Source organism: Garra rufa, chromosome 13 (assembly GCF_049309525.1).
Source record: "Garra rufa chromosome 13, GarRuf1.0, whole genome shotgun sequence".
Taxonomy (NCBI): Eukaryota; Metazoa; Chordata; class Actinopteri; order Cypriniformes; family Cyprinidae; genus Garra; species Garra rufa.
In genome coordinates, this window is record NC_133373.1 from 32811735 (window position 1) to 32830672 (window position 18938).

An 18938-nucleotide genomic window follows, 5' to 3' on the forward strand; every position below is an offset into this window, starting at 1 on the left:
TTTTAATGTTAGTATTTTATACATATGTAGCTTCAAATCAATTACATCCAGAAGCTCTTAAAAAACTGTACATTTTGTTTAGATATTGATTCGCTTTGCGACATGTTATTATGGGCCCTGCCATTCCAAATGTATCCAAAAATTAACTTTAGGTTAATAATGACTTAGTAACTAGGTTAAATCTAAAAGGGGCCGTTTAATGTGACGTCACACATGCAAAGCCATCTATGGTAGTGCTTTCTCATTTCTATCAGCCTATAGTCAGCAGAGCGGCGGCACAAAACCACCACAAAGGTAAGAACCTATAACTGCTTTGAAATGTGTTTTATGTTAATTCATTATTTACCCGAATATAGTTTTTTTTTCCAGTGGAGTTATGATTTTATAATCCAGAATCTGTATTCAAGCCTCTTAGATGCGGTATAAATTGCATTTACGCACAAAAAGTGTTTGTTTGATTATTTATTCTTGTGTACTTTAAAGAATTAAATCTGTGTGGTGATCGAATTCAAGTAAGGTGTGATTCACAATAGGCTTCAGTACGATTTCTCACACATTTCCTTCACTTTCAGTGCTTAGACTCGTACTTCCGCATTGCTTGATCAAATGGTAATCCTCGTGCTCCGTAAAAGCCGTGCAGGCGTTTATTAATTATGCCTTATTATGTTTAACCTACGGTATGGTATTAATCACGCAGGCCACACGTATTAATTTCTTAATCAAAATTCGAGATGATAAGTAATTATGGTCTTTATGGTCAGCATCTGCAATAAGCCGGTAGGGTGCGGCGTTGCAATTCTCAACTCGTCCAGAGAGGGCGCTAAATAAAGCACATAAAGTGCAAAATGACTGTCTAAATCAGATTACCGATTTATTCAGGATGTTTATTGTTGTAATCCACATTGGAATGTTTAGGACGAGTTATTATTTATTATTATTTGCAGTTTTTGTGTAATATGTTCACATATTCAAACTTGAACCTCAAAACAGGCTGTGAAGTCTTCCATGACATAATGCAGAAATAAGTATAGAGTAATTAAAAAGTAAGGCCTGTACAATATTAACATGCATGTATACTTTCAGTGACAAAAATGAATGTGGAACATGAAGTTACACTGCTCGTTGATGAGATTCGTCGACTGGGCAGTAAAAGTAAGTCTACTATTTTTGATCAACATCATTTGTTAGGGATAAAGTCTAAGACCTCCAGTGAAAATGCTCCTTTTTGTCTATTTTATCCATTATATTATGAAAATTTGAGTAAAAAATTTGAATTGAAAATTTACATGAATTTGAATTTTAAAACGTCTTAGTACTTTAGTCCCATTTTCTAAGAGTAACTTGTGCTTCAATGGAAGAACATCTGACTTTACAAAAAATTTTACATGATCATTGTCACAAATTTGCTTATTGGTTTGGAGATATAGATGTAGATATATATACAGTACCAGTCAAAAGTTTTAAATGTTTTTTTTTTTATTAAGAATTCTCTTCTGCTCACCAAGCCTGCATTTATTTGATCCAAAGTACAGCCAAAACAGTGTATTTTAAATATTTTTACTATTTAAAATAACTGTTTTCTATTTGAATATATTTTAAAATTGAATTCATTCTTGTTATCAAAGCAAAATTTTCAGCATCATTACTATAGTCTTCAGTGTGATCCTTCAGAAATCATTCTTACATGAAACATTTTTTATTATTATTATTCGTATTAACAGTTGAGTACACTTTTTCAGAAAGATCCAAAGATCAGAATTTATCTGAAATAAAAAGCTTTCATAACTAGCTTTTCATACACTATACCATTCAAAAGCTTGAAATCAGTATTTTTTTATATAGAATATAGAAATTAATACTTATTTTATTTACTTTTATATGATAAAGACATTTATAATGTTACAAAAGATTTCTATTTCTGATAAATGCTTTTCTTCTGAACTTTCTATTCATTAAAGAAAGCTGTTATTAACATAATAATAATAGTAATAATAAATGTTTTTTTTTAAGCAGCAAATCAAAATATTAGAACGACTTCTGAAGGATCATGCGACTGGAGAAATGATGCTAAAATGATGCTTGGAAATCACAGAAATAAATAAAATTTCAAAATGTATTCAAATAGAAAAGTTATTTTAAATAGTCTAAATATTTAAAAATTTTACTGTTTTAGCTGTACTTTGGATCAAATAAATGCAGACTTGGTGAGCAGAAGAGACTTCTTTAAAAACAATAAAAGTCTTGGTGTTCAAAAACTTTTGACTGGTGAAATATTATTACAATTTGATGCAATAAATGTGATCTATTTTGATATATTTTAAAATGTAATTTATTCCAGTGATGGCAAAGCTGAATTTTCAGCAGCTATAACTCGGTCTTCAATGTCACGTGATCCTTTAGAAGTTATTCTAATATGCTCTAAAATATTGTATATTATATAACCTTTACACGTCATAATTTATTACTAATGCACATCTTTAGATAAGGAGTTCTGAATAAATGGGAGCAGTATATCAAAAGATTTTTTTCTTTTCTGTGATGACTTTAGTTGCACATTTAGTTTCTATTAGTTGACAAACTGTACTCTCAGTATTCTACAGTATTTACTCAAACCAGACTGATGATTCCTCCGTACTGCTTGCTTTTCTTTTGAGATTCGCTAACGTTGATTCTATATTGTTTTGGTGCTTTATTAAGTACATAAGTGTTAATATAAGCCATTCAGAGTTGTTTTGATTTCGAGCGACCCCTGACCACCCTCACTGTCTCACAGATGCAGATGGAAAGATCAGCGTTAAATTTGGAGTCTTGTTTAACGATGATCAATGCGCCAACCTCTTTGAAGCTCTGGTCGGAACGCTGAAAGCGGCCAAGCGAAAGAAGATCATCTCATTTGAAGGCGAGCTCTTACTGCAAGGAGTTCACGACAACGTTGATGTCATTTTACTGCAGGACTGAATTTAACAGTCTTTTCTAAACCCAAGTAAAAAGTACAAATGTGTTTTTGACATGCCATTGCTACATTTTGATATGGAAATATACTTGAGAATGTAACATTTTTGTATACTGGATTGGAATATTTTTATAGGGCAACCTTTTCTCTCTCAGGGGAGTGATCTGCACAAAGTTTTTGGAAAAGTAGCAATCTTCCCTGTTCAAACAGCTCATTATAGTGTGCATGATCATGTTACTGGTTTTCTAAGACTGAGTGAATTCATCAAACATTGTTTTCGAGCTAATTATAAATATCCACACAGGTTAATGTCAGTTCTACAAATTATACCTCTATTGTTGTATTCTGACTGTATTGATTTGATCTGACTGTCTTTAATCATGAGATTGTTTGTTTGCAGTACCATTATTGTAAAATTATGTTATATGTGCAAAGGCTGGTAAACATAAATATTAAGTAACATTTATCTGCTGTATGATTTCAAAAAGAGCCAAGTTCAACAAATCATCACAAACAAAACTGTTCCAGTGTGATATTCTGTTATAGAGCTCTTGCAAAAAAAAAAAAACACATTGTACTTGTGCTGTTCTCATGATTTATGTCTGTACAAATGTTATAAGTCTCCCAATGGTGCCGTTTGTGCCATTTGAAGCTCAGGAAGACCTCAATATGAGGAGCAATTGGAAATAAAGACTTCATCAATGATTACATAGAGGGAGTATGTTTACAACTTTGTACTGAGTCATTATTATGACAGTGGGGTGAATAAAATTGACTGCGGAATTTGCTTGGGAAGAGTTTTTAATCTTTTTTTTTTTTTTTTAAAGATAAATGTATGCATTTAAAACTGACTTTACATTTCTGTTGATGTCTTTCTTGTGATGGTTCATCTGCTTCTCAAATGGCTGGAGACGGTTTATTTAAAAGTGCAATAAACTCTGTCTTATAAATACACAAACTGGAGTTCAGACATTTTATCTTTTACATTTACAACTGTTTTCGTTTTTGAATAAATGAGCCTAGTTAAAATGGACATTTAGAGATTTGGCTTTGAATTTTTGAAAGGCATTCGCACCTAAAATGGTTCTTTGGAAAACTGGAAAAATGTTCTTAAGAACAAGGTTCTAGGTGATACAGCTGTGAAGATCCATTTCTAGGTTCTTTAAAGCACATACAGTTGAGGTCAAAAGTTTACATACACCTTGCAGAATCTGCAAAATGTTAATTATTTTACCAAAATAAGAGGGATCATACAAAATGCGTCTTATTTTTTATTTATTACTGGCCTGAATAAGATATTTCACATAAAAGATGTTTACATATAGTCTACAAAATTAATAATACTTGAGTTTATAAAAATGACCATGTTCAAAAGTTTACATACACTTGATTTTTAATGTTTGTTGTTAACTGAATGATCCACAGACGTTTTTTTTTTTTTTTTTTTTAATGATAGTTGTTCATGAGTTCTTTGTCCTGAACAGTTGTTCTTCAGAAAAATCATTCAGGTCCCACAAATTCTTTGGTTTTTCAGCATTTTTGTGTATTTGGACCCTTTCCAACAGTGAATGTATTATTTTGAGATCCATCTTTTGACACTGAGGGCAGAGTCGGCACCAGACCATAACTAACAGGGGGGCACACAATAAACAACAATAACTTGGAAAAACGAGGCATAAAAAACCAATACAGTGCAAGCGCACACTCATACAAGTACACATGCTAAAGACACAATGACGCACGAGACGCCGCAAAAACACACATCAACTGTAGTTTCTCTTTTTTTTTTTTACATGAAAAATCATGGAACATTCAATGCTTAATTTATTTTAATTATTCTTGATATATATTAAATTTATTAAAAACTGTGTAGGGGGAGCACAACAATCTCTTTGGGGGGGCACGGCCCACGAGTGCCCCCCCATAACGCCGGCACTGACTGAGGGCAACTATTACAGAAGGTTCAAACGCTCACTGATGCTTTAGAAGGAAACAAGATGCATTAAGAGCCGGGGATGAAAACTTTTAGGATTTTGAGGATCAGGGTATATTTAACTTATTTTGTCTTCTGGGAAACATGCAAATATATTCTGTAGCTTCTAAAGGGCAGTACTAAATAAAAAACAAACAAACAATTAGGCAAAATAAGAAAAATGTACAAATCTTCATTCTGTTCAAAAGTTTTTGCCCTCTGGCTGTTAATGCATTGTGTTTCCTTCTGAAGCATCAGTGACCGTTTGAACCTTTTGTAATAGTTGCATACGAGTCCCTCAGTTGTCCTCAGTGTGAAAAGACGGATCTCAAAATCATAAAGTCGTTATTGGAAAGGGTTTAAATACACAGATATGCTGAAAAACCAAAGAATTTGTGGGACCTGAAAGATTTTTCAGAAGAACAGTGGGCAGTTTAACTGCTCATTTTTATAAATTCGACACTTTTCTCTTGTGGGCTATATGTAAACGTCTTTTATGTGAAATATCTTATTCAGGTCAGTAGGCTACTAAATAAAAACTAACTTATTTATCCCTCTTAGTTTGGTCAAATAATTAACATCTTGCAGATTCTGCAAGGTGTGTAAGCTTTTGACCTCAACTGTCTCAAGTTCTCTGTGGAACTTTAAATGCTTCTCCAATGAAATTTGGCTAAAAGACCATTTTATGTTCTAATTAGACCCTTGAATTTGAAGAATATCATGTCGAAGAGCAAAATTAAGGTCTTATCTCGTCAGATAACAGCTCAAATAGCATGTTTATCACTTGTAAAGCCATATGTGGCAAAGCATGTATGGCTTAAATAATTTTAGCAGTGTGTCGATTATTTGCTCGGGACTCCCTCTTAGGTCTGTGCTATTAATAACTCTGAGCTCCGGGTCTGGATCAGAGATGGAGGCGGGGCCAGAGGAACGTTCTCTCTTCAGAGCAGGAATCAAAACAAGAGAGGGACACGCCTTCTTCATGGTGTACCTCTGCTGTCAAGACTGCCTGCATAAATCTGGAGGATGATGATCGAACTGTAACATCTGCATCCCCCGTGCATTACAATTTGCAGTGAAATCGTCAAGCAGCCTCGACATGATATCCGCAGAAAAGATCGGTGGCGATCGCTGACAGGCTGCATTCATACTGAGCGCACCATTATGCCCAACCAAAAAAGCAACAAGGGGAAGAGAAATAAACGCACGAACAGTAGCGGGGACGAGCAAGAAAATGGAGCCTGTGCGTCTGCGGTTACAGGAGGAACTGCCTCGGTGTTGACTGGAGCGACAGCGGGTCCGCCGAGCGACAATAGAAGCGGTAAGAACGTCACTTCAGTCAGTGTTCTACCGAATGGTACGTTTCTCTGAACGTGCGCGCGCGTGCGTTACCTTCTCTTCCCTTTAATGTTCTTTCACTTGCAGCAACTTGTTTTGTGCGCGTCATCACCAGCAGAATTGTTACGACATTGGCTGGAGATTTCCGTGTTTTCACTTATCGTCCTGCACAAGGTGGTTGCGTAGGCCTTGTTCAAGGGTAGATGCACTTGGCATAGAGTTGCATGTGATCTGGAGATCAGTGTTGTGTGTATGATGTGTAATGGCAGGTCATATCACCCTAATGATGTGCAGAATAGAATGGCTTTGGCTCTTGAGGTAATGGAAGGTGGTATCTATTTTTGAGTGGCAGCTATGAATAATGGAATATTTACAGCGAGAGCTGTTGAATATCAGGGCGCAGGTAATCACAGCCATGTTATATTTAGTACTACAGCAGCGTAATTATTTTTATCAACATTTATTGACAAGTAGTTTAAGTAAGTTTTAGACAAATTGTATGTCTTCACCAGGAACAAAAATAGTTCAGAAAACTTTTGCAGGTCACTAAGCAATGCACAGGTTAAAATCTGGATTGGAACTACTTTTATGAGTGGAGTGGAGCGTTCAAAAGAATGCTTTTGTCAGATTAGTTCACTTCCAGAACAGAACTTTAAAGATAATTTACTCACCCCCTTGTCATCCATGTCTTTCTTTCTTCAGTTGTAAAGAAATTGTTTTTTGAGAAAAAAAAAATTCAGGAACTTTCTCCATATAGTGGACTTCTAGGTACCTGCGAGTTCAAACTTCCAAAATGCAGTTTTAATGCAGCTTCAAAAACTCTCAAAAACAATTCCAGCCAAGGAAGAAGAGTCTTATGTAGCGAAACGATCAGGTATTTACTAAAAAAAAAAAAAAAATGAAAAACGTCTGCGATTCGCTTAAATCTAATTTTCTCCTCCAACTTCAATGACTTTCTTTGCACGTTCACTTCGTAAACACTGGGTCTTTACTTCTGCAGCGATGTAGAACGATTTTGAAGTTGGTGGAGAACATGAGATGGGAGTATTTTGACATACCCTAACTGCATTGAACCGGAGTGCACAGAGTACGCATGTGCATCGCAGAGCTAGACAAGATGAGAATTTGAGGTTAAGATGTATATAAATTGTAATTTGTTTTTGAAAATAAAAGATAATTTCACTAGATAAGACTCTTCTTCCTTGGCTGGGATCATTTAGAGCCCTTTGAAGCTGCATTTAAACTGCATTTTGGAAGTTCAAACTCAAACTCCATAGAAGTCCACTATATGGAGAAAATTCCTGAAATGTTTTCCTAAAAAACATAATTTCTTTACGACTAAAGAAAGACAGACATGAACATCTTGGATGACAAGGAGGTGAGTAAATTATCTGTACATTTTTGTTCTGGAAGTAATCCTTCAATCACCTGACTCCACTCCATATTTTAATTTTAACACATCAGCACACTGAGAGAAACCCAGTCAGAGCAATTACTGAGCTAGGGGAAACACTACCAGCGAATTTATACAACTTTAAAAAAACATAGATGCTATTCTTTCACTCTTTACTTTGAATATTCTAGTTCGAAAGGTAGTGAACAAACAGTATTCAAACAGAAAAGCAGCGCTGTCCAATCAAATCTGAGGAATGAGCCTTTGTTTTATAATTGTCTTTCACTGCCTCTCATGAGACACACATTCAGACTTCATTCAACAGTAGTGTTGCGTAATATTGGTTCTTTTTGAGTGGATTCGCACCCACAGAGTAATCATAAATAGAACTGATGTATTGAATGTACTGACATTGAGCATTCTGTCAGTGAAGCTGCTTGAATCACATTGTCTATAAATAGACATCCCTTCATGAATTTGGTGAAGGTTTGCTTTTCGGGTTTATTATTTACAACATTATTTGTGACCCTGGACCACAAAACCAGTCATAAGTAGGATGGGTATATTTGTAGCAATAGCCAAAAATACATAGTATGGAGCAAAATTCTCGATTTTTCTTTTATGCCAAAAATCATTAGGATATTAAGTAAAGATCACGTTCTGTGTAGATATTTTGTGCATTTCCTACCATAAATATATCAAAATGTTATTTTTGATTAGTAATATGCATCACTAAGAACTTAATTTGGACAACTTTAAATACGATTTTCTCAGCATTTTGAATTTTTTGCACCCTCATGTTTTCAAAACAAAAAAAAAATTGAGCTTTGTGTTCCAGGGTCACATTTATTAAATTAATTATTCCGTTTTAGTGTATAATATAAGGTATTGTAATCTGCATTGCATATATTTTACATTAAAGGAACAGTTCACTCAGAAATGTAAATCCTCACATTTCCTCACCCTCATGTTGTTCCAAGCTCTTTTTTTTTCTTCCTGGGACATAAAAGAAGATGTTAGGCAGAATGACAGCATAAGTCACCATTCACTTTCACTGCATCTTCTTTTCACCTACAATGAAGGTGAATCATTCTAACATCTCTTTTTGTTCTACTGAGGAAAGAAAGTCATACAGTTTTGAAACGACATGAGGGTGAGTAAATGACTGTAAATTGTCATTTTATGTGAGCTATTTCTCTTGCATCAATTCTAAATTAATATGATATGCCGTTGTGTTTGGCAGAGGCCCCATGTGCCACCCCATTAGTGTGCAGTCTGGGCCGTCCCGTTGATCTTGAGAAGGACGACTACCAGCGTGTGGTGTGCAACAGTGAACTCTGCCCCTACGGCAATTGGATGCACCTGCAGTGCTTCTATGAGTGGGAGAGCAGCATCCTGGTGCAGTTCAACTGCATCGGCCGAGCCCGCAGCTGGAACGAGAAGCAGTGCAGACAGAACATGTGGACCAAAAAGGGTTACGATCTGGCCTTCCGCTTCTGCTCCTGTCGTTGCGGCCAGGGACACCTGAAAAAAGACACGGACTGGTACCAGGTGAAACGCATGCAGGACGAGCGCAAGAAAAAGATGCCGGAGAAAGGGAGTGGGAAGCTCAGCAGTGTTGCCTCCGGAGGAGGTGTTGCCTCCGGAGGAGGTGGCGCCTGTGGCGGATGTGGTCCGGAAGTTCCTGATGAGCCCAAGAAAGGGAAATCATCTGCAAGCCATAAGCTAGCACACCGTGGCTCCAGCCAGGAACTGTCTCGCAGACAATCGGCAGATTGGCAGAACTGTCAGGAGAGATGTCACGCTGGTCCTCCCAATGCTGCCAGCGGGGTTTCCCACGGGCTCCGCTCCCCTTGCGAATCCCCCGCTCAGTCCCCTCCATCGGGCTTCTCCTCCTTCTCTCCCCAGTCCCTCGGTGGGCCGCGGAGTTCGAGGCACCTGGGCGAGTTTCTTAAGAATGCGTTTCATACGGAAGGCCACAGGAAGCATTTGCTGTCCGGAGGTGGGATGCCACGTGGCATGGCTCAGTTTGAACAGGGAGCAGCTAACATGTGCCTCCCTCGGCTTTCTCCCGGAGACAACCCTGTGCAGTTCTTGAGGAGGCTGGATCTTTCGGAGCTGCTCACGCACGTTCCCCGCCACAAGCTCAACACCTATCATGTGCGAATGGAGGACGATGCCCAGGCCGGGCAGGGAGAGGATCTCAGGAAGTTCATCCTCTCTGCGCTCAGTGCGAGTCACCGCAATGTGGTGAACTGTGCCCTCTGCCATCACACCCTGCCCATCTTTGAGCAGTTCCCTTTAGTGGACGGAACGCTATTCTTAAGCCCTTCACGCCATGATGAGATTGAGTATGATGTACCCTGCCATTTACAAGGTGAGCAAATCCACTATTCACACTCAGAAGGCGTTGTTGCTTGTTTACTTTACATATGTGACCCTGGACCACAAAACCAGTCATAATGATCAATTTTTTGAAATTGAGATTTACATATCATCTGAGGGTGCAAAAAAATCCAAATATTATGAAAAAAATCACCTTTAAAGTTATCCATATGAACTTCTTAACAATGCATATTACTAATAAAAAAAAAGAAAACATGATCTGTACTTAATATCCTAATGATTTTTAGCATAAAAGAAAAATCTATAATTTTGACCCATACAATGTATTGTTGGCTTTTGCTACAAATATAGCTGTGCTACTTAATATTTTGTGGTCCAGAGTCACATATTTAAAGAAAAAAATGTGTGTGGAGGTGTTATTTCACATCCGGGTTCCATAAATTACACAAAAAAAGATTTGCTGTAGAAACCTAAATTAATTCATTCATATATTACAAAGTTAATTATAAAGTTTAATTCTGTTTAAATTGAATGAAATTTTTATTATTTAAACAAGTTTCAGTTAAAGCAAACTTCCTGAATAATTGTTTGAACATTTCCAGTGTACCATATCAGTTGCTAGGTAATATTTAGGGATTCTTTTTTTATTTTATCAGTATTGGTTGATATTTATGGAAACCCGTTTCCGCCACTAAATCAAAAATAAAAAAAGGTTATTGCAACTTGTTATCTCACAATTCGGACTTTTTTTCTCAGAATGGCATGATACAAACTCGCAATTTGGACTTTTTTTCTTGCAATTGCGAATTTGTATCTTGCAATTCTGACTTTCTTTCTCAGAATTGTGAGATATAAACTCGCAATTGCAAGTTATAAACTTCAGTTCTGAGGAGAAAAAAAGAATGATATGTTCACAGAATTGCAAGTTTATATCACGCAATCGCAGTGTTATTTCTCAGAATTGCAAGATATAAACTCACAATTCTGAGAAATAAAGTCACAATTACGTGATATAACGTTGCAAATTGCAAGGTATAAAGTCAGAATTCTGAGATATGAACTTGTAATTATGAGAAATGAAGTCAGAATGGTGTGATATAAACTGGCAATTGCGAGTTATTAAGTCAGAATTGTGAGATATACAGTTTTTTTTTCTCCTCAGAACTGGACTTTATAACTCGCAATTGCCAGTTTATATCTCACAATTCTGAGAAAGAAAGTCAGAATTGTGAGATACAAAGTTGCAATTGCAAAAAAAAAAATCTGAATTGCAAGTTCTGATCGCAATTCTGACTTTATTTCACGCAATTGTGTTTATATCCCGCAGTTCTGACTTTATATCAAGGAATTCTGACTTTATAACTCACAATTGTGCTTTATATCTCACAGTTCTGAGAAAAAAAGTCAGAATTGTGAGATAAAATGTCGCAATTACCATTTTTATTTTTTATTCAGTGGCAGAAACGGGCTTCCGTAGATACTGGATATTTAATAGTTGCTTGTTTCTCCTATTTTTCAATTTAGATGCCATCATCTTTAAAAACACTAATAATTTAATAGCACTGTTAAATTTAAATTTTAATCTGTCCACTGCTAATGTAATGTAATGTAATCTCATAATGAATATCCATTTTTATACTGTACATTATAACATTGCGATGCCTGAATTCACTTGGAACATTTAATATGATGATTTTTATTTTTAATCTGTTTAGACAAAATTGTATTGAATTTTAATATTGCCTATTTACTGCTTAGCAGCCATAAAATGAAAATAATTATTAGACACATTTTTAGTAGGGCTGGGTAAAAAATAGCGATTTCTCGATTTTAATCGAATCTTATTTTTATGAAGTGATATTGATTCTTAAATCACAAATCAATTAGTCTAGACTGTTTTCGGTTTATGAACGTCTCAGATTTCAAACTGTTTAATGTGGGGTGACGCATTGCTGTTGCGCCTTAATTCAAGAGAAGTCGCACATGGACTGATTGTCTCCTCTGCTTTAATACCAGTTTCAGCTCGAAATAAACATGAATAAACATCTGAAGGTATGTTGAAAAGAAAGTGTACAACTTTCTGTAATCCGTGTCCCGTGTTATGTAATCGCTCTATCAGTGTTATAACCGCACAAAATATCAATATATGATGGAAGCAATGTCTCGTATCTCATTTACCTCAGAAAAACATATTTGGTGACCAGAACTCATTAGTCAGCTAGAAAAATTAACTATATTTAGCATTTTTCTAAAAAATATGCACCATATAACATATTTATTATAGTTTTTACTGTTCATCACTGTTTAATTTGTTTGAATAAATCTGTCAAGTTTTTATGACAGCCACCATTTAAATGTTTATATTTCAAAAAAGCAATTGTAGTAGAACATAGTTATGTAATTGAAATTTTATTATTATAAAAACTTCATCGCACTGTCAGCATTTAATATTGTAGTAATGTAGTGCCAACTGACTCTAATATATATTTTGCAGCATTACTTGCGTTCTGCCAAGAAAATGTGGCATGTACTGTACCTGATGTATATCCAAAATAATCAATATTGAATCGAATCGAATTGAATCGTGAAATTTGTGTCAAAACCCAGCCCTAATTTTTTAGTATGTCCTTGTTTTTGCTATGGGTTCACAACATTGCAATTTTTTTCATTGAGTGTGTCTCTTTGCCCTGGTTAGAAAAGAGTTTGTTGACTTTTCTGGAACATTGCAGGCACGCTGTTAATGGCTGATATAGCAAAAAGAGCAAAAACTTTTCCATTCCCAGCTTTTTTTTTTTTCATTTTTATTAAATAACACTGAGCTGAGTCAGTTGATAAACTGTGCATGATAATACTTTTACCATAGCAGGAACAATTCAAGTATCATTAAATAGCATTTGAGAATGAAGTATGACTGTCGTTGAAGAGTAAAGCAAGGTTCTGAGCAAAGTACCAAGAACATAAATTACTTTGAGTTCATTGGGAATAGAGCGAATCCTTTTCTTCTCTCTAGTAAAGAAGCGAAGCAGCTGTGACAGATAATAATGCTTTGATCATGGCATGTCATTAAATCCCTATTAGAATATATTTTCATTAATTAGAGTCTAATTGCAGTTTAAAGGGCTTTCTGTTTATGTTCTAAAGGGAGGCTGATGCACCTTTATGCCATCTGTGTGGACTGCCTGGAGGGAGTGCACAAAATCGTATGTATAAAGTGCAAGTCCAGGTGGGATGGAAGCTGGCACCAGCTGGGGACAATGTACACATACGACATACTGGCTGCATCACCATGCTGCCAGGTAATCAATTTGTTTGTGCTCAGAAAATGCTAGATTATATACTTAATTACAGTTGAAGTCAAAAGTTTACATACACCTTGCAGAATCTGCAAAATGTTAATTATTTTAGCAAAATAAGAGGGATCATACAAATTACAAAACGCGTGTTATTTTTAATTTAGTACTGACCTGGATAAGATATTTCACATAAAAGACGTTTACATAGTCCATAAGAAAAAATAATAGGTACATTTATAAAAACGACCCTGTTCAAAAGTTTACACACACTTGATTCTTAATACTGTGTTGTTACCTGAATGATCCACAGCTGTTTTTTTTCATTTAGGGATAGTTGTTCATGAGTCTCTTGTTTGTCCTGAACAGTTAAACTGCCTGCTGTTCTTCAGAAAAGTCCTTCAGGTCCCAGATTCTTTGATTTTTAAGCATTTTTGTGAATTTGAACCCTTTCCGACAATGACTGTAAGATTTTGATTTGTTCACATGCAACTATTACAGAAGGTTCAAACGCTCACTGATGCTTCAGAAGGAAGAACGATGCATTAAGAGCAAGGGGTGAAAACTTTTGAACAAAATAAAGAGATGTGTACATTTTTCGTATTTTGCCTAAATATAATACTTTTTTCATTTAGTACTGCCCTTCAGTAGCTAAAGAAGATATTAACATGTTCCCCAGAAGACAAAATAAGTTAAATTTACCCTGATCTTCAAATTCAAAAGTTTTCACCCCTGGCTCTTAATGCATTGTGTTTCCTTCTGGAGCATCAGAAAGCGTTTGAACCTTGTGTAATAGTTGCATATGAGTCCCTCAGTTGACTTCAGTGTGAAAAGATGGATCTCAAAATCAAACAGTCATTGTTGGAGAGGGTACACAAACATGCTGAAAAACCGAAGAATCCGTGCGACCTGGAAGTTTAACTGTTCAGGGCAAACAAGGGGCTCATGCACAGCTGTGGATCATTCAGGTAACAACACAGTATTAAGAATCAAGTGTATGTAAACTTTTGAACAGGATCATTTTTATAAAATGTATGTAAACATCTTTTAAGTGAAATATCTTATTCAGGTCAGTACTAAATAAAAAAGAACCTCTTATTTTGCTAAAATAAGAGTTTGTAAACTTTTGACTTCAACTGTATATATAAATACTAATCAAATGCTCCACCACTCTCCATCTGCCTAGGCCCGGCTGAACTGCAAGCATTGTGGGAAACCTGTCATAGATGTACGTGTGGGCATGCAGTATTTCTCAGAGTACAGCAATGTACAGCAGTGTCCTCACTGTGGAAATCTGGACTATCACTTTGTAAAGCCATTCTCCTCGTTTAAGGTTCTCGAAGCTTATTGACAAAAGTTGCATTTGCATGCTAGTATTTTTCCCTGTTTTTTTTATTGATAGAATTACTTATTTTGGGCTCTTGTCGACACTTTGTGTGGAACTAGTTCTCTTTAGGAACAAAATAGAAAGGATCAAAGCATACAATGCTGATCGTCAGAGAGCGTGTCTTTTATTAAAAGAAAGAGGGTGTGCTTTTGCGTATATTCTAACGCCATCCTTGAAATGTTCGAGCTTGCATTTAAAAAACAAAGCAACAATACTGTGACAAGTGAATGTATCTCTGTATGCCAAATTTGCTCTTTTGTACAAAAAAACAAGAAAACAATAAAATACATAAAAGGAGCCTTCTGTTTCTCACAGAGTAATTATTAATTATTTCATGGCTTGGTCAGTTATCTTTTTGATCTCGATCTCATCCACCCAGGGCCTGTCTGCATAATTCCTGTTTTCCATATCAAATAGCATTTGCTCAATGAACATCATTATTGCAGATGAAGCAGCTTCTTTGATAAAATAATGAGGCGCTCTCATGTGGACAACCTTTGGTTTGTGAATCTTAGAAGACAAAAACGTTTATTGAGTGAGAGAAATCAATCAATTTTTACATAAAACTGAAATGTACTAGAACAATTTTTGGAAACTCCTGTGGAACAACAAACTCTTTTGGTTGTTATTGTCTAACTATAACCGAATTTTAAACCCTTAAATTACAAAAATATGTCAGTAGCTACTACGTACAGTAACTCAAGATTAAATGATCTATTATGCACTCAGTTGTTTTCACAAAGCTTAGTAAACACATTTTAATGTGTGTATTTTTTAATACCTTTATATTTTAAGCTTCAGGCTAAAGGTCAAGTTTCGTACAGACCCGCTGGCTCCCTCATTCCCACTCATGACCATAACTGCTGTTCCTGATATAAATTCACATTCTGTTAGAAGCCAGGACTGCCTGCAGGTATAACTCAGTATTCTCTGACTTGCTCTGAATCTTAAATTTTTAACAAAGTGTAGTTTATTGCTACAGAACGAATGTATTTGGGTCTGCTTCCGTATTTGTATGTGCTTAATAGGACAAAGGCGGCTTCTTTGTGTACTTGGAGGGTCGCTGTACAATGGAAACATATCCAAACTAAATATCTATTGGAACCTGCAATGCTTTAATATGTGTACAAGGTACAGGATGTGTAGTGGGGAAAAAAATGCGAAAGCATTTATATATAATACAGGTTAATACATATTCACTTGCAGGTATAGACACTGAATCATTTTGAACAGTGTAAGCATAAAAGCTGCTTGCCTTTTTAGGCTGTTGCCATGGAAACTGCTGCTTGAGTAAAAATCATGGTGTGCAATAGGAGTTATTGTATGCCAGTGACCAGCAGTTAACATAATTCATCATCAATCTAACTTACTTTGAAAGTCCTTTTACTAAATGATGCCCAAATGTAATTTGGTGTTCATGCCAAGGAAGTAATCACTATTATTGTTGCCCTGTCTTGCTGCATTTGTGCCATTTGTACTTCACATTGTGTGGGTTAGTGAGAAGAGGTGTGTTTTTAGGAGTTTTTTCCCGATATTTTTATGATAATATCGTATTTCTTGTTGTAACGATGTGCCAGCTGAGATTATGGAGTATCACTCACTTTGCTAAATAAATAAAAAGAGGCACATTGAGAGATGAAACCTATTAGAATGTAGTTATTATTTTAATAAATGCCCAGATAATTCGTTATGAAAGCCAAAAATATCCCTTTATATTTTTTAATAATAATATATAGTAATATCACACATAGTGTGCCGTTTTCCCTATTATCAACACGTGAGCGCATTCACAAATATTATATTATTGTTTTGTTTTTTTTGTTTTTATAAACCTTGCATTAGACTAGAGAAACAAGCGCACAGCCATCTTTAGAATTTTGTGTTTGAACTTGCATTTCTGTGGTGGCTATCCACCTCATTCTTTAATGCTGAAGTAAGCCTATGGGCGAGACTTCCAGTTCATTACTTGCTATTGGGAAATAACGAAAAGAATAACAATGTAAATGGTAAAACTGCTCTACAAACCAGTGTGTTTATAATTAAGATAATACATTAAAATATTATGGTACACCAACTCACCAGTAGACAGTTTCCACGATGTGTTATCAATCGTCCATATAGGTGGCCCTGAATGAAGCCTATTTGAATGCAATTATTATTTATGAAAGCATAACAATTCCATTGATTTAACAGCTTCCACATGTTTTTTCAGTGGTTTAGACAGCATAAAATAGCAGAACAACATATTCAGTAGTACATTAACCATTCAATCCATGCTGTTGTTTATTTCCAATATGGCCACGCATCTGAATAACTGACCAAACCTTGAGGTAAGTGAAAACCCTCTATTTTCAATATCAAGCAGCAAAACAAATTGTTTGGTAAAGCTTTGTACAGTATGGAAGCCGTTTCCGCCACTGAATTAAAAAAAAATGGTAATTGAGACTTTATCTCACAATTCTGACTTTTCTTCAGAATTGCATGATACAAACTCAATACAATACAGTTCAGACTTTTTTTCTCTGAATTGTTTGATATAAACTCGCAGTTGCGTGTTATGAAGTCAGAATCGTGAGATATAAACTAGCAATTGTGACAATAAAGTGAGAATTGCGAGATAAAAACTCACCATTCAGATTTTTTCCTCATAATTGTAAGTTTGTATCTCACAATTCAGACTTTTAGATATAAACTCGCAATTGTGAGTTATAAAGTACAATTTTGAGGGGGCAAAAATGTTCTCAGAATTGTGAAATATAAAATAGCAATTCTGAGAACATATCAGTGTTTTATAACTTGCAATAGCATGCTATAAAGTCAGAATCTGAGAAAAAGAATTGCGAGTTTATGTCTCAGAATTCTGACTTTATAACTCACAATTGTGCATTTTTATCTCATAATTCTGAGAAAAAGTCACAATTGCTAGTTTATATCACGCAGTTCTGAGAAAAAAAGTCAGAATTGCGAGATGTTCATTTACAATTGCGAGGGGGGAAAAAGTCGCAATTACTGTTTTTTATTTAAAATTTAAATGGCCGCACCAACTCTTGGTGGAGAGCATCGCCGTTTAAGTAATTATTATGGAGTTAACGAAAGTTATTGGTGCATTTTAATCAGGCGGATGCAGGGCAGGACTGGGGTTGAAATTCGGCCCTGGACAAATCCAGACCATTCGGCCCACAAGTTCCCCCGTGAAAGTTTTGTTGGGTTAAAGAGTCTTTAATTGGAGTAAATAAATGAATGAATAAAACAGGACAGAAACAAATAATGATAGATACTGCTGAATTCAAATGCAACAAACTTAATAATGTATTTTTGTCACATATGCATGCAGTAAAGCATTGATTTTGAGCTAGAATGCAAGAAATTTATTGTAATAAATTCTGTTGTTAAAAAAAATCATTCTGTAATAAAAATCATTTCTTCACCCTCATGTCGGTCCAAGACTGTGTGACTTACTTTCTTTTGTGGAACACATGATTTCTACTCATACTCTATAGACAAACATTTCTTGAATATCTCGAAGTCTTCCTTTATGTTTCACAGAAGAAAGAAGTTCATACAGGATTGAAATTACATGATGTTGAGTAAATGGTGACAATTTTTATTTTTGGGTGAACTGGCCCTTTAAGAACTTTAATATTTTACTCCAATTAAAATGATTTACAACTAAACATTAAATGAATGAAATTATTGCTTAGAATCCAGATATTGTCACAAGAAAACATTACCATGGTCATATGGTAAATAGTAATAATAAACTATGAAATTTGTAATAAAAAATGTACAGTAATTATGTATTGGCGTTATGGCCTTATGTATTGGCGTTTTCATGCAGTTTTCATGCAGTTTCCAAGCCCAGCAGAACCTTTAATGTTCTCATATCACATGACTGTATAGCACAATTCTGTGTTGTATCTGAATGGATCAAGCAACTTGAGTTGTTTATCACTTTACATCGTGGCGAAAGCGCAGCCCACGTTCGTCAGCGCTGTGCAGGTGACTGATCCCGCCGGTTCAGTTTTGGGCTGTTTGCGGTTTCGAATGCGCTGTCAAGCGCCTATAATGGAGGAAGACCCCCTTGCTTCCGCGATCGGCCCACCCATTCACCGCCCACCAGGAATGTCCCGGTGCTCCTGTCCTGATGGCCAGTACATCCCTGGGCATCCCTCAAGCTGTTAAACGTAACATTCATACTAGAGGATGGATACCCGAGCCGAGCCCGGCGGTACCCGACGGGCCGTCCCGGGTTCGGACGG

At 35.8% G+C, this 18938-nt stretch overlaps 2 protein-coding genes across 2 annotated transcripts; both read left to right on the plus strand.

Annotated features, from left to right (window-relative positions):
- Positions 1–1091: 1091 nt before the first annotated feature.
- LOC141283581 (costars family protein ABRACL) lies at positions 1092–3774 on the plus strand. Its single transcript, XM_073816879.1, has 2 exons — positions 1092–1152; positions 2774–3774. Exons 1-2 carry the CDS (start codon positions 1092–1094, stop codon positions 2956–2958), a joined length of 246 nt encoding a protein of 81 aa, XP_073672980.1. The 3' UTR covers positions 2959–3774.
- A 2117-nt stretch (positions 3775–5891) lies between these two features.
- On the plus strand, positions 5892–14976 carry heca (hdc homolog, cell cycle regulator). Its single transcript, XM_073816822.1, has 4 exons — positions 5892–6246; positions 8900–10033; positions 13144–13298; positions 14479–14976. Exons 1-4 carry the CDS (start codon positions 6090–6092, stop codon positions 14641–14643), a joined length of 1611 nt encoding a protein of 536 aa, XP_073672923.1. The 5' UTR covers positions 5892–6089; the 3' UTR covers positions 14644–14976.
- The last annotated feature ends 3962 nt before the right edge of the window (positions 14977–18938 follow it).

Coding starts and splice junctions, on each gene's coding strand:
- heca (XM_073816822.1), top strand. CDS start 6,090: ATGCCCAACCAAAAAAGCAACAAGGGGAAGAGAAATAAACGCACGAAC. Junction 10,034..13,143: donor TGTACCCTGCCATTTACAAG/GTGAGCAAATCC, acceptor TATGTTCTAAAG/GGAGGCTGATGCACCTTTAT. Junction 13,299..14,478: donor CTGCATCACCATGCTGCCAG/GTAATCAATTTG, acceptor CCATCTGCCTAG/GCCCGGCTGAACTGCAAGCA.
- LOC141283581 (XM_073816879.1), top strand. CDS start 1,092: ATGAATGTGGAACATGAAGTTACACTGCTCGTTGATGAGATTCGTCGA. Junction 1,153..2,773: donor TCGTCGACTGGGCAGTAAAA/GTAAGTCTACTA, acceptor ACTGTCTCACAG/ATGCAGATGGAAAGATCAGC.